This window comes from Apaloderma vittatum, unplaced genomic scaffold (assembly GCF_000703405.1).
Source record: "Apaloderma vittatum isolate BGI_N311 unplaced genomic scaffold, ASM70340v1 scaffold9439, whole genome shotgun sequence".
In the NCBI taxonomy this organism is placed as follows: Eukaryota; Metazoa; Chordata; class Aves; order Trogoniformes; family Trogonidae; genus Apaloderma; species Apaloderma vittatum.
Genome location: NW_009736922.1, coordinates 12,779 through 35,065, shown reverse-complemented (window position 1 = coordinate 35,065; position 22,287 = coordinate 12,779). Strand labels below are relative to the sequence as shown.

The window sequence follows — 22,287 nt, the reverse complement described above, 5'->3', positions numbered from 1 at the left end:
TACTGTTGCATCTACAATTGCAATACTCAGCTGTGCATTTCTGTTTTGTTTTGATTTTGCCATGAAGTTATTTCTTGTGGAGAGCTTCCTACACCACCAAATGGGAATAAGATTGGAACTCAAATCACGTATGGATCTACAGCTATATTTACTTGTGAATCAGGATACATGCTAGTGGGCTCTGCAGTGAGGGAGTGCCTGTCTTCTGGACTCTGGAGCGGAATTGAGACCAGATGTTTAGGTATGGATACTAGTGACATGGTTTGCCTGTTTCCTTTCTTTCCTGCAGACAAAACTAAGCAAAGCAAATCAAGTTGTCTGTGTTACTACAGACGCTGAAGAGAGTTTTGCATTTTAAAAATGTGTGTAGCTGGATTGTTTTTCTTAGCAAATTATGATTACCTTTCCATGAATGGAATCTCTCTTTCAATATCTTCCCAACATGAAAAACCTATGTAACCCATGGATTGCTGCAGATGTTTTTAAAGTAGACCTATACATAAACAGCAACACTGATTAATTCTAGATGTGTCAGCTTTAATATATACCCTCAGTAAAACATCTGCATAGTACACCTGAAGTATTTGTTATGTTATTGAATTAATCCATACACTTGCAAAAGAGACTTTCAGAATAATCTGAACAAGTCTTTTTTTTTACTTCTCGGAAGAGATTCATTGTTACTAGGTTTGCATACTGTAATGTCCAGCAACATAAACAGTTAAGAAAAAGTGTTAAAAGAACTACATGACTAGAGGGCAAAACAGCAATGTAAGAGATTGTTTTGTATCAGTCTAGTAGGACTATATTACATCTTCAGATACTTGTCTTCAAAGCTTTAGTGATGGCAAATTGTTGAAGACAGAAGGAGTAAAAGTTCTACTAACAGAAATACAATGTAGGTTACATCATACATATACAAAAAGCACATATAGTTTGTTAAAAAAGTAAGGAAAAATAATAAGAAAAAAAAAGCAGATGATAGTGGAAATTATTGCTCTTGCATCAGCACTGCCTGATGTGCACTCATCACTGCAGGAATGAGCTTCCTGGAAAGACTCAGTCTACTCAGTTCAATTCTTCCTTCTTCAACAAGTAACTTGAGACTTAAGATAGAGGGGTGGGCTCAGCTAATGAGAAGTTGGAAGTCAGATATTTTTTTAAGAAGGCTGAGAAAGAAAATGTTGTTAGAAGGTGGAGGAAATGGAAGAAATGGTAGAATGTGGGAGAAAGGAGATACAATGCAGTGGGGAGATCTGCAGAGAGGGTTGGTATTCTAATAATCTGAGAAATGGATCTTTGTGCAACCTGTGAATAAATTCTGATGTTTGTTTTCAATCACTGAAATACTAAGAAAGAAATTTCAGTTTCTCTTTCTACTTCTAAAACTTTTCTGCTCAGAGCCATAAACCTTTTTTATCATTTATCTCAGAGCCTTTCCACTTAAACTTGCTGAAAAATGTAGATTGAACTCAAGTGGCTACCGGTGTATTTCTGTTTTAAGCATTGAAGATATCCTTAAAACTACACTTAGATGATAATGAAATCCTTCAGGATAAAGTAGTATTATTTGCAAAGTATTTTGTTTAAAAATGCAAGTCAGTTTTTCAAAAGTGATACTCAAATCATTGTGTTTAATTATTGTGTTAAACAACATAATTTTCATTCCAGTTATGTGCAATTTGAAAGATTTATGAAGGATGGAAAAAATAAGTGTATAAGTAACAGCATCAGAACCTAAAACTAGATAGTGTTGAACCTAATTAAATATTGACTACAATCTAAATTGTATTACACCACAAGGAATTTCTGAACTCTGTGGACAGCGGTGCATGATTTTAAGGACAGTTGTTACAGTGTCAGAATATGTTGATAATTTTCACAGCCCTTTTTCATCTTTCTATTTCTGTTCCTGCTTCTTTTATTATATGGAAAAGGATGGTACTTTATGGCAAAGAGAATTAGAACACGCCCTCCTTTCTGAAACTCCTTTTTTTTTTTTCCTCAGAATACATAAATAATAATGTAGTACCATGTGAGTAATCATATTAATGTAATGATCTTGGTTTGATCTTTTATTAAATGTAGCTGGAAATTGGGTTATGGATCAATATTCTTGTTCTCCACAGCTGGTGAGAAAAGATAATGTTCAAATTGAAAAAATAAAGAAAACAGAAGTAATTCTGTTGTGGTTGTCTTAAATAAATGTTTCACAGGATTTTATAATGAAAAAAATCACTTAGTCTTTTAAAACAAAGTAACAGTCAATGACAAAACCCATGACTGTTGTGTCTCCAAGGTTACAGACTGCCTTCACAATTTATTTTGCTTGATCTTTTTCTATACTGAAAACATTAAATCAGTTTCTGAAGAAAAGTCTTGTGTTATAAATCCTAGAGAAATATTTAGAGAAATAGAGTAGATATATCCTATTCATAAAAAAAGACTGACAAATCTGTGCATTCTGGTATTGACTTTCCTTGGGGAAAAATATTTAAATATTTGATGAAGAAATTAATTGTTCTGTTTTAGTTTTATGAAAACTTATGTTATTTACATAATTTTATTTTTATGACAATTGTATTTGCTTTAATTTCCTGACTTGTTCAATGATTATTGAAACATATTTCAATAAGTATAAAAAACTGAAGATATTTTTATTTCTTTATTTTAATGCCTGTAGTCAGCTGTTTATTCAACTGAGCATTTCCCAGAGCAGAAACAGAGTCTGCTTTGTTAATTCCATAGTACTTTCAGAATTTTTAACTGATATGTGAGTGATGAATAAGATTTCCCAACATTTCCTAATGTTTCTCTAACACTGAGATTTTTTTCCCCTTCTTCATTAGCACTGTTTTCTGACTTTTATTAACTCAAATGTGAAGGACTATCAGAAGATCATTACTTCTGCAACATCATGATTTGAGGATCAGGACTTTTTTCTGTTTGTTTGTTAATGTATATCAGCATATATTGTCTCCTGCCAATATACCTTCCAGAAAATGGCACAATTTTTAAAGTGACTGGATAGATGTTTTAGTGGTGGGGATCAATATGTGCTGAAATATATTTTCTCAGGTTATTTGTTGGCTTTTAAAATGTATCTGTATTATTTAGGTTACCAATTCAGTAAACTTAGTCAAAAAAGCAATGAAGTAAAGCTATGAAACAGAAACATAACATGTTTTGAAAAGCATTTCTGTTGGATGCAATTATTCTTATATTAAAAGCAGCAGCTCTTTTCTTAGGATATCCCAAAGCATTCTGATTTCTTTCTTGGACCTTTCCCATTTTTAATGTAATGTAATGTACAAAGTTTTATGCTCCTTTTTGTGGGGGGATGTCTAATTTTCCTGAGTTTATTCGGTTGTTTTGATTGCATGACCGAACGCGACTTTAGAACATCACATCAATGAAATCTACATGAAAAACTGGAAAAAAAAGATTATTTTCAACCAATTGTGTTTCCAACACATGACTAATACTAGAGGAGTTTTCAGTACAGACAGGCAGCAGAAAAAAGCTGATTTTCTTGGAGTGAGCTTTAAATGTCTGCATGCGTTCATACTCTCTATGCAATTGTATCAGGAATACCTTTAATTTCTTCTCCTCAGAGAAATAGTAAACCTCATATACTCTATCTTTACCTTCTGTAACAACTAATGCAGCAGGAAAGTGCAGACTGTGAGACAATTGGTTCTGAATTTTTTATATCAGCATTATATATGATTCAGAGAATTTTTTTTGGACAGTATCTGGTTTGGTCTTCTGAGTTGAATGTCATATGGTTCTAAGTTGTGAAAAGGACCTGTCAATGATTTTGCCCTTTTTGTCCCCAAAAGGAGATAGAACACATGTTCTGTGCACCTAGGGTTTGGCTTCTCGATGTGCTTCCTTTGTTCATAGCAAAAGCACTTACCACATTTAAGAGTTACAAGGAAGTTCTGAACCAAAATGCTAATGTAGACGCAACCTATGACTTTTTAGCTGAGGAATTTTTACCCCACTTTTACTCAACTGTATCTTCCTTTTTTCATACAAAAATACCAATTCCAAACATGAATGAGTCATTGGTGCCAGCCTGCTACTCACAAAGAAAATATGGTGAATATAGTAAAACAGTTTCCAATAGTTCTGTACTGAGCAATGTTGTCAATGGGGTAAAAAGAGCAACCATATAAACTGACAATGAAGAATATGCAATGCATGAATCTATCCATGCTGTGAAGAAGTGTATGGAACAGGTAAGGATATGCTCTTTAGCATCTTCACTAGATTCATAAAGGACAGGTGACAAGGAATGAAGTTTTTTTCCTAGGACCAGTTTATGAGTGTACATGAGTGACTGAAAGTGCCAATGGAGAGGTTAAATGATGTATAAAAAATATCAAATTTGTGTATGCTGTGGATCAGTTAAATTAGGAATTGAAATATGTACATGCTTATGTTATATGCAATTTATGCATTTGGAAGAGAAGGTAGAATAGCAGAGTCGGAAAGTTATCTTCCAACACTTTTAATTGGGAGGAGGGTACACATACTTGGGAATGAATATGTCTTTAAATTGCTGTCAGGTAAGGACAAAGGAACTGTAGTATTTATATCATCCAAATCACCTTGCAGTCACTGAAGGATTTCTGTGGCCATGTGCCCTCTGAAGTGTAGCCTTTTTGCCACTACTTTCATCCTTAAAACTTTTGGAAAAACATACAACAACTAACTTCTTCCTCTTCACTGTCTTTAAACATCTTTGTTCCTCAATACTACTGCATAATCATAACAACTAGACTTTCAAATTAGGTATATGATGTTTCATCTTTAAAGAATTTTTCAGCCATTTCAAGGAATTCATCAGAGAACTTCCCTCTGTAGGCCATGGATTAAAAAAAATAATTAAAAGAACGTTACCATTCACCCTGAACCCTATTATGTCTGGGGCTGTGCCAGTATAATTTTAATACTGTGATTTTCTACAGATGATTTTTTTTTGTGAACGAGAAGATGTAAAAAAAATCTATCCTTATCAGAAATGCAAGCCCTGTAGAGAAGAAAGAAATTCCAGCAAATAATTCTTCCCTGCTAAGTTGAGGTTTTCTTGACAGGTTAATTAACTTTGTTGAACAATAATAATCTAAATCACTTAAAAAAAAAATATATTGATATGTAGACTTCTTTCACCACCATGCTCATGTTTGACATTACTGACAGGTAAAATGAATATAGGCATGTTTTTGCCATTTAATGTAAAGATTCTGTATTCATTTATTCCTACTCTTGCATCTCAGAGAGTAAACTGCAGAAAAGAAATCTCATTTGCAGCTGAGGTTTCAAAGGTTCTGACACCAAGTTATTATGCTCATTTTTCATTTCTAAAGCTGGATTTCATGCCAAATTAGGTAATTTATTTGGTGCTCACACATTATTAATATCTTTCGTTCCTACTTTTTGACTAATTTTGTTTCGTAATAATATTTCATGTAGTTATTCTACTCAAGCCTTTCTAGACTGGAAATTGAGAATGTTATAGTGTTTATTTCCTCACTCAAATCTGCTACTCAGTAAAACCTTCAAATTTAATCTCTTCTTTGTAGCATTCTCTCATTGCTTTTACGGAAGTGACATCTTTTGATTCAATATTATAAATTTTGGGTTACATGAAGATCTAGGGGGCTCAGCTGGATTCGTAGAACTGCTGTATAGGTCTTTGATGTCTGTATCATAGAAAAGATGGAACTACAAGTAGCCTTACAATACAACACTAAAATAAAGACATTGACAATGAATAAGGCTATCCTGAAAACGGTCTAGAATAGCCTAGTCTAAAATAGTCTAGAATCCAAACCTAGTGTGAAGTCAGCTATTTACTACTAGAGTGGTAGAATACTATTCTTTTTTTTCCCCTAAGTAATAGTAATTATGATAATCTGTTTGTTGCAAGTCATTGAATGGAGATTTTGCATAATATTTTCTAATTTTATTTCAACTTTTCTTGTATCTATAACCCACTTCTTAAGGCAAGTCGGTAAATGCTTTATTTGTTTTATGTTTGAATTTGGCAATGTACCATACAAGGCTATATTTTTTTTATCTCTTTCTTTCTGATAACTGCAGATTGGAAATACAGTATTGGTCTTACTCCTTGAAACTTTTCTTCTGTCCCATAATACCCACAAATCTTACATGATTTTCTTTCATTTTTTGTTTTCAGTAACCGAAAGTGACTACAACAGTTTTATATTTGCTTATAATTGGTCTTAGAATCAGAGTATTACTCTGGGGATAAAAAAAAAAGATATTGCATTAGATAATAACAGGACTATTAAGTCTTTCATCCATGATAAGTAAATATTCAATGACTGACTTGCTGTTTAAACAGGACTGTAAACTGATAATAGAATCAGTATTTCATAAATTCTTTCTCATCTGTTTGCAAAATAAATTTCTGGGCAAACAAGAAAAATAATAAAAAACCCCCAAGAAGACAATTTTATTGTTCAGTGTTTGAACTTTTTTTTTTCCCAAGCACGCTTATTTTTTTCTCAGCGGTCCTTTTCTTCCCATTTCTTTTTTGCATCTGTTTTCAGTCTTCTGCTATATTTCTTTTTCTTGTAGATTTGTTCATACTTACAGATATGATACTCAGATTTCAGCATTTCTGTTCTGTCCCCAGTGGAAACACCCCATCTGCAGGGCATAGCTCCTGAGCAGTTTTATATCTGGATTTAGCCATCCCATTGCAAAAGACAGCCACATCTTTTGGTTGCACTGAATGAAGGCTAGTATTATGGAACAATTCCTCCTGGGGACTATCACAAGTCAAATGAAGTACGTGATTGGGAAAAGCCAGCACAAGTTCACTACGAGCAAATTGTGCTTGATAAGCCTTCTCTGACAAAGTAACTTGCACGGTTGATATGGGGTGAGCGGTGGACATCACCTACCCAGATTTCTCCAGGGTTCTCGATATGGTTCCCCACAGCTTCCTTCCAGAGTAACTGATGTGTTATGGTCTAGGCAAGTGGTCCATGCAGTGGGTGGGAACTGACAGGCCACACCCAGAGAGAAGTGGTAAATGGCTCTTCTGCAAACTGGCAAACTGTCTCAGGTAGGGTCCCCCAGGGATTGATACTGAGCTGAGTACTCTCTAATATCTTCGTAAGGGATCTGAATGATGGGATCAAGTGTACCCTGATGAAGTTTGCTGATGATACTAAACCGAGTAGGGAAGTGGACACTTAGGAAGAGAGAGCCATCCCGTGGGAAGGCCTGGATAGGCAGAAGAGTGGGCTAACGAGTCTTATGAAGTTCAGCAAGGACAACTGTAAGGTCTTGCATGTAGCAAAACATAATCCAGGAGTGCAGCACAGGCTGGGATCTACATGGCTGGAGAGCAGGTCTGCAGAAAATAATCTGGGAGTCCTGCTGGACTACAAGCATGATGTGAGTGAACAATGTGCTAGAGTGGCAAAGAAAGCCGACATGATGGTGGATTGCATCAACGAAGACATCACCAACAGAGATAAAGCTGTTATCCCGCTCTACTCAGTGCTTGTCAGGCCACACCTGGAATAGTGTCCAGTTTTGGTCCCCACTATACAATAAAATGTGGACAGGTTGGAGAGGGTCCAGAGAAGGGCCATAAAGATGTTCAAACAATTGAGAAGCCTGTCGTATGAGGAAAGACTGAGAGAAATGGGTTTGTTCAGCCTTGAGAAAAGGAGGCTTATCACATGTTCCAGTATTTAAAGGGTGGCTACAAAGAAGATGGAGACTCCCTTTTCACATGAGTCACATGTAAAAGAAGAGGGGTAATGGGTGCAAGTTACACCTAGGAAGATTCTGATTGGACACAAGAGGAAATAATATCCCCAAGGAAGTGATGGATTCCTCAATATTGGAGGCTTATGCTTGACAGCATGCTGGGCCATCTTATCTAGACCTCGCTTTTGCTATGGAAGGTTGGACAAAATGATCCTTGAGGTCACTTCCAACCTATATTCTATGATTCTATGATTGTTACAGGAACAAGTGTTACAATTTTATTCAGCTTCATTACACCAAATATCACAGTTAAAATCTTCCTCTTCCATAATAATTAAATTGGGGTAAGTATGACATATTTCTCAGATAAGAACAGATTTAAGATTATGTCCCTTGATGTCTTTGCACTGTTTTGTGTAGTGATGAAATCATACGTTATTCCTTGACTATAGAAGTGTGACAAAACTGACATCAATTGTATGATAGATGATATGTATAAAATACAAGTGGGTGGAAAAAGGTTTTATGGATACAGCTGTGAAATAAAATGAAGGAATGGATTTGATTTTTGGTGCCATTGCACTGTAAGTATGTCTCATTTGGAAACAAAGACAGTTTCTCAAAAAACTATACATATGCAGTTTCTGGGTTTGTCAGACTTTGAAAACTTTCCATCCTCAAAAAAACCTTCAAAATCCGAAACTCAATATATATATATATGTACCTATATCGAGAGATGCGAACACATTGGAATGCACTGCCCAGAGAAGTGGTGGAGTCACCATCCCTGGAGGTGTTTAAGGAGAGGCTGGATGTGGCACTTAGTGCCATGGCCTAACCATTGCAATGCTGTTGAGTCATAGGCTGGACTTGATGATCTCAGAGGTCTTTTCTAGCCTCAGTAATTCTGTGATTCTGTGAATACAGAAAGAAAAGCATCAAAGGCTTCCTAATAGTACTTTAGAAATGAATTTCAGAACATTAATAATAAGAAATAAATATATTTATTTGTCATATATCTCTTAAAAAAAAAAAGAATTCAAATGGAAGTCCTGATAAATTAATAGCAGAAGTAACCATAAGACCTACCAGGATATGCAGTAACGAATATGAGCATGTCCTTAATGTATAGTGAACATTTTGATATTCTTTTCTTCGCAAATATCTTAAGAGAAAAATGACAAAAGGGAAGAATTCTGCTAAAGTAATTAGAAAAATAAACAAATTGCTTTTAGAAGAGATATAACGAAAAAAGAACAGAACAGAAAAAGAATTAAGTAATAATAACTCTTCCAGATACGGTGTGGAAGGTGGCAAGGTTTTGTCTTTGGTTTGAAGGTTGGGTTTTTTTCTTCCTTTTTTTTTTTTTTTGGTGATATTGGAGAAATAGTGATAGCAACTATTGTAAAACAAAGGTCTTTGTTTCCTCTGAGGGAGTCCCGCTCTGTGGATGTGTGAAATAGAGTGGGGAAAATAAAGCAAACATAGAAAAAAACTTCTGGAAAATATTAATGAGTCTGTGACTTTATTGCAACTTAGGGGATTTATTCAGCTCTATAAATTAGTGGAAATTGCAGTAATGTTTTTGAAGGTTCTTTTAACACGAATTATGTATACCATTACATAGCCTTTCAGTAGCGAATATACTGAACAGCTTACAACATGCATTTAGATGAGAGATGGTAGTTTGAAAGTGAAAAAAGTACAATTGAGTCCATCCTATTTATGTTTGTTTGTTTGGGTAGATGATGCTGCTGATATCTGCTTTGATTTATTTTTTTTTTTTACATCTCTCAGTCAGATAAAACTTCTGCTTTGGACCCTCTCCATTCTGTTTGCATCTCTCTTCAGTAGTGGAGACTAGAGTGGACACAGTATTCCAGCTGTGGCCTGACAAACGCTGAGTATGCTGGCATGATCATGCCTCTATCTGTGCCAGTAATGCTCCTGCAGGTGCAGCCCAGAATCCAATTTGTCTGTGTTGCTGCAGTGTCACATTGTTGACTTCTGGTCAGCTACTTGTCCACAAAGACCCCCAGGTCCCTTTCATCAAGTCTGCTCCCCAACCATGCAGATCCTAGCCCCTGCTGGGCTAGGTGCAGGATCTTGCATTTGCCTTTGTGTCCTGGTTTGAGCTAAACAGAACCAATTCTATTCAACGATTTCACTTTTCAGCTCAGTCTCTCTAAGAGGCTGCACGTTCTGAAGTTAACGGCATGTTTTTGCAGACAATGTCTGCTACTAGAAGTGGTAATGTCTGAAGTTTTGGATACTGCCTGAGATTAGTGTGTAGAAAGGCTCTGGCTTATACTTGTTCCTATAGTAACCAAGGTCACTGCTGGATCTTGTGTGTCACGCTGGAAGTGCTGGGAAGTAAACAGAGTCGCAAGGAAGTAAAAGTTTGCACCTCCAGGGAGCAATGGACAGGACAAGGGTCTGAGCACTCCATCTGTTCTGCCTTTGATCCCAATCCTGAGTTCAAGAATCTGGCTCCTGTCTCCAGTTCCCCTCTGCTGCCAAGCCTGGGACTTCCCTGGTGCCACCTGCCCTGCAGCATCGGTGGTGATTGCTCTCCAGGGGGGAGTTGGATTGAATATTGGGTTTGTATACATTTGTTTGTATATAGTTTGGGTTTGTATATAGTTCATTATTTTAATTATTTCCTCATTAGTACTATTATTGTTTTATTAAACCTGTTTTAGTTTTTCTTTTCCAGTCTGTAAGTCTCTCTGCCTTAGTCCATTTCCTCTCCCGACTGGGAAGGGAGAGCAGCCAGAGAGCATCTGTCAGAATTTGGTGGTCATCCCAGCCCTAAACCTTGACATACTGCACTCATCAATTTAATCTGTGTAAAGGTTCACATACTACCTATATTGTTTATGACCTATATTGTATATTCTGTCAGTTTTATCTTGATTCAGTTGATGAAATAGTATACGAGGCTTAAGTTGTCAAATTCAAGTTATAAGAAAATATCAGATTTGCTGATAGGAAGATCCTAATCCTGAAAGACTGAGGCAAAATGCTTCAGATTACTCAAACATACTAATCTCTTCAGGATTTCTCTGGGGTTAATAGGAGAGGAAGGACGGACAACAATCTAAAGAGTCATATTCCAGCAATAAATTGTCCAAGTTAATTTGTTTCCATTGTAAGAAGGCTGTTTTTGTAACATCCACATATATTAATAATGGATTGATATTTATAATATTTATATTGTTTTATTTATATGTATATAGATCTATAGTATTTATTTAAAAGCATAGTGGTGTGAAATTAACTTTTTTAAATTTAATCTTTGACAAAATAAACCCAAGAAAAATAATATGGAATTTTACAGATTTTAATAAAAAGGAGTTACTTGTATTTTTTAAAAAGAAATTTCTTAACATACATGACATGTAATCTCTTTGGTACACTGTCTTTTTAAAAATATTTTGTATGTATACAGTGCTACAAATACAAATCAATACTGCACTATTGCCTCAGTTAAGAAAAATAAACCTTTGAATGAAGTCAATTAAAAAAAATTGAAAGATCTTCAGCATTTCCTTGTGTTAATTAAGGAGATATATTTGAAATTTCTCTGGCATATTTACTAATTGTTTTTTCTATGATTGTTTTTATTTACTTTGAAAAATCTAGCTGGTCACTGTGGTATTCCAGATCTTATAGTCAATGGTCAAGTAATTGGAGAAAATTATGGATATAGAGACACAGTTGTATACCAGTGCAGTCCTGGGTTTCGGTTGATTGGTTCTTCCGTACGAATATGTCAGCAGGATCACAACTGGTCTGGTCAGCTTCCATCCTGTGTGCGTAAGTAAGCATGGAAACACATACTGATCTGTGTTGCAGGACTGTCTGTCAGGCAAGATGAGGAGTGACTTAGCAACTTATTATTCATTAAAAAAAATAAAATTTAAAGCAGATCTTCAGAATATATGGCCAACTAAAATCTGTGTTTCATCCACCAGGTGAAGTTTAATGTTGTCACTTAAAATTTCCATTGAAATTTTTGGCTCCTAAAAACTTGTCATTTATATATGAGTATGAAACTACTTCAAAAAGTCATGAGACTTAGGCACCAAAGTATTCAAATTTTAAAATGGCTTTATAGCCTTTAGAGGCATTTGGAAATATTTCATGGATTTTTACTTTGACTGCAACAGTCTGATAAGCAGATAGTCTTGGATTGCATTGTCAATACTGATAGTTAAAGTGTTTGCTTCAACAAACTGCAGATACTGTTATTTTGTTTTCTGGTTTGTATTTTTTCCTTTTTAGCAATAAAATTAGACACTGCTAATCAAGAATTTCAAAATTAAAATATTAATGTTAGAACTGGAAAAAAATATTTTAGATGTGCTGACATCAAAGAAAGTAGATGTTTATTCTTCCTCTGATCAAATGGAAGCTTCTTGTTTGAATACAGGATAATGCATAATACAGCTCTTCAGGAAAGAAAACAAGACTTGGGGAAAAAGCTTAGGCTTGCAAAAGACTGCTATAAACAGCAGTTGCCTCTAACTTTGTGGCAAATACTTAGGAGCAGCTCTGGTTCAGATCAAGGGTTCAAAAGAAGTGTAGAAAAATAGTCTCACTTTATTTACCTAAGTCTAGATGTTTTAATTGAATTCTTGCAGTATTTACATTCAGCGATTCTGACTGTATCACTTTTGAATTCACCCTTCTTGCTTATACAGTGGGCAGACATTCTACTACTGTTATGTCTTGCTACAAGCATGGATATTACTCAAAATTTTTTGCAAATTTTATGTTTCTGTTTTCACAAGCATAATTTTTACTGCTACAATATGTACATAAAAACCCTCTTTTTGGTCTGAATGAATAACTTTACCTGTCAGTTTAAAAATACCAATAGTTTAGTGTATGATTACACTTACTCTCTTGGGGGAAAAAATGCAATTCCTTATATAAAAATTTCTGATACCAGCAACATAAAAAAATATGTTTTATTGAAATAACTTGCTTACTAATATTACTAGAATACACAGAATTCAATTTAATTTTCATTTATACAATACCCTGTGACTTGTCTATATGCTGTAATAGTTTTTAAGAAGCATTTTTTTTATTTTACTAAAAAAAGTATTTTATTTATATTATATGGATGGTTTCTTTTAGAAATATCATGATAACATAGAGAAAAATAACATACATTTGTCGAACTTAAAAAAAAATTAGAAAATCACTAAATTAACTCATTAAGAATAGTTTAAAAATCATTAAAAAATCTAAAAAATATTAGAACAAAATTAGTATCTACAGTGATGAAAAAATGAGTGTTAATTTATTTTACGTTTTTGTTTGGTTTATTTTAAATTACTGATGAACGTATTTATCAACAATTAGAGTCTGTGAAATCATAGAGAACAATACTTTTTTTGACTTATTTTGGGAAAATAAATCTGTGTTTTATTTTCCTTATATTTTTGCATCTAGTCTTTGTAGGCACAGAAAAGGAACTTTACCTTCTGTAGTCTTGTATAAAAACGAGAAAACTTTTACACTGCCCATAAGGTTTCATATATATCCAGTCATAAATTTATTACTTCACTAAGGCCTCAAAGATAAAACTTTGAGACAATACTAAGACATAGTTGTAAGAAGTAATACATGAGGATTAAGACACATTTTCACATATCTATTCAATTTCAGACTATATGTAATGAAAAGCAAGTGTTTAGTTTTCTCCTGTTTTTTTTAGGGAAAGTTTTCTGCATTTACCTTGATTGCTGCGTGGCCAGTTCTATTCAGTTTATTTAAATAATTGAATACATGCTTGAATATTTACTGAAGTGTGTCTCATTATTTATTTAGTTCCGAGAAACAGGAATCTTTCATGAAAAGTACTCAGTGTAGTATCAACACTTTAAAATACCATTATATAATGATTGTGATAATTACCTGTTATATCATAAATCATGAAAAGTGTTTGGTTTTGTTTCTTTGCTTTGTGCCATCCTAGCTGTTAGCTGTGGTCACCCTGGTAGTCCTATTTATGGAAGAACAAGTGGAAATGGTTTCAACTTCAATGATGTTGTGACATTCTCCTGTAATACTGGGTATGTTATGCAAGGACCAACCAAAGCACAGTGTCAGGCTAACAGGCAGTGGAGCCACCCGCCTCCGATATGCAAAGGTAAGAGTGCCAGTATTTACAGAGTTCAAACTTGGCTTGAAATTTAAGGCTGAAAAATAAACTGACACTAAATAAAAGGGACACCATCAAGGCTAGATCATGCCTCACTTACAAACAGGCATCAAATTATTAAAGATGATGTTCCCTATGCGTTGCCTGATCTAGTCGACAGGTGGCGTCCCTGGTGGCAGGGAGGTTGGATTAAATGATCTCTAAGGTCCCTTCCAGCTTAGGCCATTCTATGATCTATGATTTATGTTGCACGGTTTTGTGATTTTACGATTTTCTTAGTTAGGTCTGTTCTACATTCAGGCTGCCAGGAAAACTGTGGCAGAGAAACTGTTATGTGTCCAGTTTGTATAGATCTCTTAAAATATTTTCTACACTTTCCTTAATTAAAGTTATGTAAAAATAAATAAGAGCTTAAATCCTGAACTAATGTTCTCTTTATTTTTAGTCACGTAGTTCTAATAGGGGCATAAGGAAACATACTTTTTTTTCCCTTTTATGTTTCCATTGATCTGGCTGCTCATCTTTACCTTTTTTTAGATTTTATTGTGATTTTTTACAACCATTTCTGTTCGTTCTCAACACTTCTGGGTATTCTAATTTAAATCCTTTCACTTAAAATAATATTATGAAATTAGCTCTGTTTGAATTTTCATAAGTACTTTTAGGAAGGCTTTATCACCATTGTCCTTTTTAAATCTGTTGTTATGCACTTTTAAAATGTGTTAATTTTTCTCTTTTAGAAAAATGTACTTGTGCATATGCAGAAATTATATTATTTGTTTTTTTGACGTCATCCCAGTAGCCTCTGTGAACTTTTATCCGTACACAGCCTAAGTTATGTTATGTATTTGTATTTGTTTTATTTTCTAGTTTTCCTCCGGTAGGTGTTCTCCACTTTGATCACTATGCCTTAAGAAAATAGCTTACAGAACTTAAAATTCCAAGGACCTTTTGTTGATGAGAAGTTGTTATGTTTTAAATTTACAATACTAAACATGTACAGTGCATCAAGTGTACCTAATAAATACCAGGTTTGGTTCATTTGCTACAAATCACCTCGATGTTCTTGTAATGTGCCAAACTAATAAGGTTTTGGCCTGTAGGGATCAGTATATGAATTGATCAGGTTATTCTTTTAAATTTTACACAGTCCTAAAATCTTCCAGTGGTTTTAGAACAGTCTTTAAAAATAAAAAGAACGAAGTTTGTATTGAACATTGTATAGAACGTTATTAGTGGTGCCTGAAATCTGCAGTGAATTCAAATCTAATTAATATGATTTTTTTCTATTTACACTGAAGTTAAAAAAAAAAAGTTACCTTGGATATTTGTAAACTACCTAACATGCAATAGTATAGAAAAAGCTGCTGCACTGTATTGTGAAAGCTGAATTTTCAGTTGTCGTATAAATTCCGCAGTGCACTTGCTGTTTTTACACTGTCTGCAGCATTGCCAAATAGCTAGTTTCAGAATACTAGACATGATGATACTCTTATGTACACACATCCATGGGCATACACATGCAGATGTATTTTATATATATTTGCACACAAGTACATGCATGTGTATACATATAAGCACGCATTTGATGACAATAATATAGAAACAGTATTTTTTACCTGAAATGTATTTTTTTTAGAGTAACTTTGAGTACATGATGATGTGTTTACTTGAACAGAGAAGTCCATTGCCTGGAAAGTGTTAAAAAGATCTCAATGACTTCCAAAATAAATATTACGTTCCCCTCACCAGACAGCTGTAAGTTACAAAAAAAAAAAAGGGAAATAAATTTAAAAAAAATTCAGTGATTTTTAGATCTGTAAATTCTAAAGTAGTTGAGGACTCAAAAAATCCATCTATATTCTTAACCAGCAAAATATATCTCTATTTTTAAAAACACATACCCATTTGTTGGGATATTTCGCTGTCTTACCTTAAAGCTAATTTGTCATTGCCAGGATGTTAGCATACGAGCATAAGTATATTTACCTGTCTGTGTGGGTTAACCCCATGACCTGTTTCCAGCTGTGGGCAATAATTTATGTCAAGGCAAGAGTGTAAATTGAGTATATTGGTTGAATAACTAAATACTTATACAGCATCATCACAGTCTATGAAGAAACATTCCTTTTATTTACTCTGAGTGTAGCATCTTCTAGTTTTAGCATCTAGTTTCATATCATCTTCCTACTTCAATATCATTAGATATTAAACCAGGGTAGCAACACATTATAGGTTTCTCACGTAAAGGATAGGAGAGCATTTATTTAAAAACAATTTTAGTAAACTGTATTTATACGAATCTCAAATATGTGTTTTTTTTCTTTTTAGTGGTCAATTGTTCTGATCCTGGAATTCCTGCAAATTCTATAAGAGAAAGTAAAATCGAACACGGAAATTTCACATATGGCACAGTGGTATTTTATGACTGTAATCCTGGATATTTTTTATTTGGCTCTTCAGTTTTAGTTTGTCAACCAAATGGCCACTGGGATAAACCTCTACCTGAATGCATTAGTAAGTAGATAATGTGTATGCTTCTATACAGAATGTAGGCTAGAGTAGATATTATTTTACACAACATTTCCACCAGTCTCATGATAGCAATTAGAAGAATCATATTTATATGCATTTTTGTGTGTGCAGTGATGATAGAGGGTCTCGGTAGCAGCTGAAGTAGCACAATTATATTGTTACTGTATGTAGCCAATAGCTTAGAAAACTTGTGAAATGCAATAACTGAAACTAACATCTCTGAATGCTTCAGCACAATGATGCCTGATGGCAAGGATAGAAGGTCAAAACATATCCATTGAATTTGCCAATATTTGGCCTCCATTGGCTGCAAAGCCATAATCACATGGAAACTTAAGAACTACAGTACCCAGTTATTGACTTATGCCATTATAATGCTTTCTGGACTTCGCTTGGGACAACAGCAAGATCAGACTATCTATGATGATAAAAAATTACTCAGTAAACAGCTGACAAAGAGTTTATCCATGACCATTTTAGAGATTGCTATCCTATAGAAATTCCCTCCAGCCTCTGTGCAATTAACATTAATGGATGATGCCTAGGAATATGTTAAAAATATGTAAACAATTATTTATGCAATACAATATTTAAATAACCCAAACCATGAATATGAATTCAGCATACTAGCATTAAGGTTCACAGCAAAATTTAGCAAAGATGATCTTGTTTATAAACTTAACAGACATTGTGGACAATGATTTGGGACCATTAGATGAGAACTGAAGGTCTCCATATTGTCTACCTCAGCAGTGACTTTGGCACATACTATCCTTCTGTATTTTTTCTCTCAAGAGTGCATGCATGAACCTGTGTTTTATTTTGTGTTTGCATACTTCCATGCTATAAAGATCAACTTTGTGAATGAGTGACTTTGGACATCATTATCTATGCCTAAAATACCTTTCTGACATCTCCAAACATTTGTTTTGCCGCTTTTGATTTTTAATATATTTTGCATTTCTAATCACAAATGCTAAACCCCCCAAATGCTAAAATGTCAGCCTCTTCACAATGTTTCTACAGGGAGTTATGAAAATCATAACTTCAGACTGTTCGATCAGTGATAATAATCCTTTTTTATCTCCAATAATTATGCATTGTAGTGGTTGACTGTGGCCATCCTGGCGTTCCTCCCAATGCAGTCCTGTCTGGAGATAAATATACGTTTGGGTCTACTGTTCATTATACCTGCACAGGTAGACGATCGTTGTTGGGACAGTCATCTCGCACGTGTCAGTTAAATGGACACTGGAGTGGATCTCTTCCACATTGCTCAGGTAATATTTTTGATTTAATGAGTCTGCCCTGACGTTGTCTTCAATTTATTTTGATCTTATCAGAAGTCTATATTAAAATGTGGAAAATCATGTATAAAATTCAAGTAGTATCTCAGTAGAAGTAAAGAAAATAAACACAGTATAGGTATAAAATATTAGCAAGAAAATAGCTTATATTAATAGTTAATGCTAATAGGAAATTGCACATTCAATATAACATTAAAGGAATTGATTTATTTTTAAAATATTTTTTGTGTGACTTCTGGAAAGAATATTAAAGTTTCCACAGGGAAGCCTTGCATCATTTACTCTTCAAGATGATTTTAACTTGCAAAACATCTACTGACTTGATGACACCTCAGGTATATCTTAATTGCATAATACATCTGTCTTTATAATAAGGCCAGGAAGGCTCCACATAGTTTCAAGGTAGGATGTCTGGCTTTTGAGGGAATGCCTTCTAATCTTTGTAGTAGATTAGCCCTCACCAAAGTCAAGTTATATCTTCTGAACAACTTAATATTTAGGAACACTCTATTTCATAAATTCAGTTTGATTTACTTTAACAGCAATGATCAAATGAAACAAAAGAAATCCAAGTCAACCAATTTGGGATTTGGCTAAATCCCATTTCATATCTTAGAGTATGTGAACACAGCCTGTGGTAGAGGTTATCATGTTATCAGTTTTATTTCTCAATAAATACTGGAGGGAAGTTCTTTCATATCATCTTCATATTTCCATTATATAGTTCAAAGAAATCAATGCTTTCATTATTAGCCTTGATAATTTGATTTCATCATTTTTAATGCATCTTAAAGTGTTAAATTTTGTATTTTTTGATTGATGATAGTAAACCCAAATAATATAGAATGTTTGGCTGACAAAAGATACAGCATGCTAGTCCTATTCATAAACGGTGAAGAATTCAAACAGAAAACGCTACGTCAGCAAACATAAGGCAAGCAAATTTTGTCACATCATCCTCAATACATTTTCCTTTATGTCACATGGCACTTAATGTTTCGTGTCCTAAAGCTAGAAGGAATTGCCATTTCCCATTGATATCTATTGGCATTCAGAAACACAATTTTCAGTCATCACATGGATTTCAGCTGGAGTCAGAAATTTGCAGCAGCTTAGAATTCTTCATACATGCTGTAGTGGTTATGTATTTACTTAAATAGTCTAAATATCCTAAGTGCCAGACAAGAATTTGTTACACATGTGGGTGAAGGATGGCGCATATCTGACTGTGAAAATCAGTTAGATGAGTCGCTGCATGAGGTAATAAAAATATGTTCTGTTATGATATCATTGATTATATCACTGTCACTTCCTGATGTGATTAGTCATTTAGAAAAATTATTTTTGTAACCTTCAATCAAAAGAGATGATGGTTAACCTCCTTAAGATTAAAAGAGTAATAATTCAGGATATTAATTAGGCTTTAGGAAAGAATACATGATTTCATTTACAAGAGGAATATGTAATTTGTAATTTGTACTTGGCATAGCAAAAAGCGTTTTTTCAGTTTTTCATAAAATTATTTAAGGCATAAGGCCAAGTAGCTTGCCAAAACCTGAATGTAATTGTAGAGACTTTACAAGTATAGAATAATGAATAGTCCCTTTCCCAGATTCTTCATAATCTAAATAAATAATACTGGAAAATCTAAGATACAGATTCACAAAACAAAAGTATTAAAATACTCTAAAGATATGTATCACACTATTTTCAAACTAAGTCACATAAGTAGCTTGGAGATGAAGTACTTTGAAAGCTTATAAATTTTTGCTTACACTAATTTGGAACTAATTTCTTTCTAAACAGGGCTGGCAGGCTTTACTGATCTGTGCTGCATAATGAAATGGGTAAACAGAGATGAGACTAAACTGAGTCAGTGATTTTGAACCAGTCACTCAGCTAGCTCTTGTCATACTTGAGTTAATTTGTGATTTCTGAAAGCATTAAAATACATAGGACTATGTACTTTTTGCAGATACATGCTATAACAGTTCATAATGGAATAGGCATGACTACATTAGTTTGTTCAATTATTCTCAAATGAAAGGTGTCAGTTTAAGATTGGTTAATTTAAGTAATGATAAAATTGGCTCTTGAATTAGTGAGCTGCTTCGGCAAGGGATTGGATAGGTTTTTTGAGCTGCCAGGTTTGTTCTTTTCTGCATTTCCAAGCAAGATCCTGCCCTTTTCTTTGACTCTCCAGACGTGCCCTCGGACTGAGACTCCATAGCTGGATTCTTTTTTACCACAAGCCTGTGGGAGTTTGCACATCAGCTCCTGTGAGGTGCTTGGCTACATTGCTTGTCAATGAATTTGTGGGGGAAGAAGAAAGCATGACTATATGAAAGGAAACCAAAAGTAGTAAGAGTGACCTACAAAAATGCAGGCTGGCACATGAATTACCTTCATAAGTAACAAAAACATGGTCAGCTTCTCGGATGTATCAGACTAAACCAAGTACTTGCTCTTACGCCATGGTTATCAAAACAAAGCCAGCTAGTTTTGCTTTTCTTCCTTTCACTATTCAGTTCTGCACACACTTCTTTTAGTAAAGAGATACATCCAATTAGTCACTTCAAAAGTTTACACCCATAATGTGCCAAGCAAGGCAAGGGAAGCTCTGTTTTTCTCTTCATCTACAATTCCAGGTTCTCAGCTTCCCTCGGAACCCCTAGATAGTGACTTTGTCCCTTTTGGTTTTCTGAGTACTTGGAGCAGACAACTTTGTTTACTACTTCTATGTAAGGACTTCTCTTATTCCTGCTATTTAAGCTTAGATAAATACCAGAAAATTATGCTTCTACAGAGAGCATTGTTTAGATAATTTGTACAAATCTTTTAATATAATTGTCTCAAATGTGAAGATATGGCATTCTTCCATAGCTGATTTAAAGCTTTCTAGCTGGTTCTTAAAATAACTCTTCCTTATTTACATTAGTGAAGCTAAGTTCAAAATAATGCAGATATGCTCTCAAAAATATGATGTTTGAATTATTTTTTGTCCAGTTTATTTGCAAGCTGTCATAGGAAACTAGAAGTTGAATATCTGTAGGTAAAAACCTGAAAAGTGCAGCTCCAAGAATTGTAGAATTCAACTCCTTTGTGTTGAAACTCACTAATACAATATAACTTTTATATACTCTTTTATGACACAGAAAATTAGCCTAAAGACCTTTGAAATCTTCCTAAAAGTTCTTACCATAAATGAAGATTTAGATATCTAATCTTAGATATTGTCATTATTATTATTGACTGTGTTGATTATATTAATATTGATACACAAAAGATAGTAGAAAACTTTAACCATCTGTCTGAGAAATAGAAATACTTAAACATTTCTAGCCAAGGGAGATTTTAGCTATCAGGCAGTCTTGAGGTCAGCTTTCAACATTTCTATAAATCAGGGAAATGCTTCGTGTCAGATATAGATAAAATTGTTGACTGGAGCTTTCATTCAGTGGTAAACAAGTTAAACTCTAATGATACCATAGAACTAGGAGGTAACTTATCAACACTTATTATAGAGAAACAAATAAATTATCTTTATGATCAGGACCTTGATTTTGCTCTAGAAATCTGTATTTTAAATGAGAAGTGATCAAACTTTTGTTGCTTTCTTTTTCTTTTCCTATTCTTGTTGATAATTTTGTTACCACAAGTTTCTATTCAGTACTTATATAACATAAATTAAAAGAAAATTATTTGAGAATCAAGTAATTTTATAATTATTAGGATTCACACCCACTGAAGTGTGTGTTTTATTTTCTAAAAATAAAAATATAAGTTTATTTGTAAATACATATAAACATATTTTAAATGTAGTATCATAATAATATTTCATGTTTATTCTAATCTTTACATTCTAAATTCTAGGTGATACAGCTGGTTCTTGTGGTGATCCAGGTATTCCTGGTCATGGATCTAGGGAAGAAAATAATTTTAAAATTAAAAGCACGGTGCATTTCAGCTGTGATATTGGATATATCCTCCATGGCTCAGAAGAAAGGACATGTATGGCAAATGGAAGTTGGACAGGAAGACAACCTGAATGCAAAGGTAAATCACAGAAAATGCACTGTTTTTAAACTGTTTTGTTAAAAATGCCACTCAGAAAACCAATTTTGCATTGCTGGTTTTGTGCTGGGAATGGTTTATAGCTGATTTTGGACAAACCATAGCAATGACTTGGCGTCATGTGACAAATTTGAAGTCGGTTCCTGGCACCCATGAAACTGCATGTTTTCAATGTTTTGAGAAAAAAGAAAGTATATTGAATCATTTATTTTGTTTCAGTCTTGTGCCAATGCCAGCTCTACATGTTAGCTAGTGAAAAAAAATAACCAGAAAAAGAAAGAGAGTCTTACTGTGGGGATGCTACAAATGCATGCATACTGTAGATGCAATTCTACAATGATAATTGTAGACCAGACAATTTCTTAAAATTGGGAGTTTGTCTTTGCAGCTTTCCTTTAATGCAGATTTTAAAGTTAAATTCTTAGGCTGCAT

The 22,287-nt window shown here is 34.0% G+C and overlaps 1 protein-coding gene across 1 annotated transcript in view; it reads left to right on the top strand.

The window, feature by feature from the left end:
- The window catches only part of LOC104279754 (CUB and sushi domain-containing protein 3-like), a gene marked incomplete at both ends in the record, with an annotated part of 41,230 nt that overhangs the window by 6,240 nt on the left and 12,703 nt on the right, over window positions 1-22,287 (top strand). The window contains 6 exons of the mRNA XM_009877138.1: window positions 68-241; window positions 11,407-11,580; window positions 13,754-13,927; window positions 16,271-16,456; window positions 17,581-17,754; window positions 21,685-21,837. Coding sequence (XP_009875440.1) covers window positions 68-241; window positions 11,407-11,580; window positions 13,754-13,927; window positions 16,271-16,456; window positions 17,581-17,754; window positions 21,685-21,837 — 1,035 coding nt within the window. The remainder of the gene's footprint in view (window positions 1-67; window positions 242-11,406; window positions 11,581-13,753; window positions 13,928-16,270; window positions 16,457-17,580; window positions 17,755-21,684; window positions 21,838-22,287) is intronic.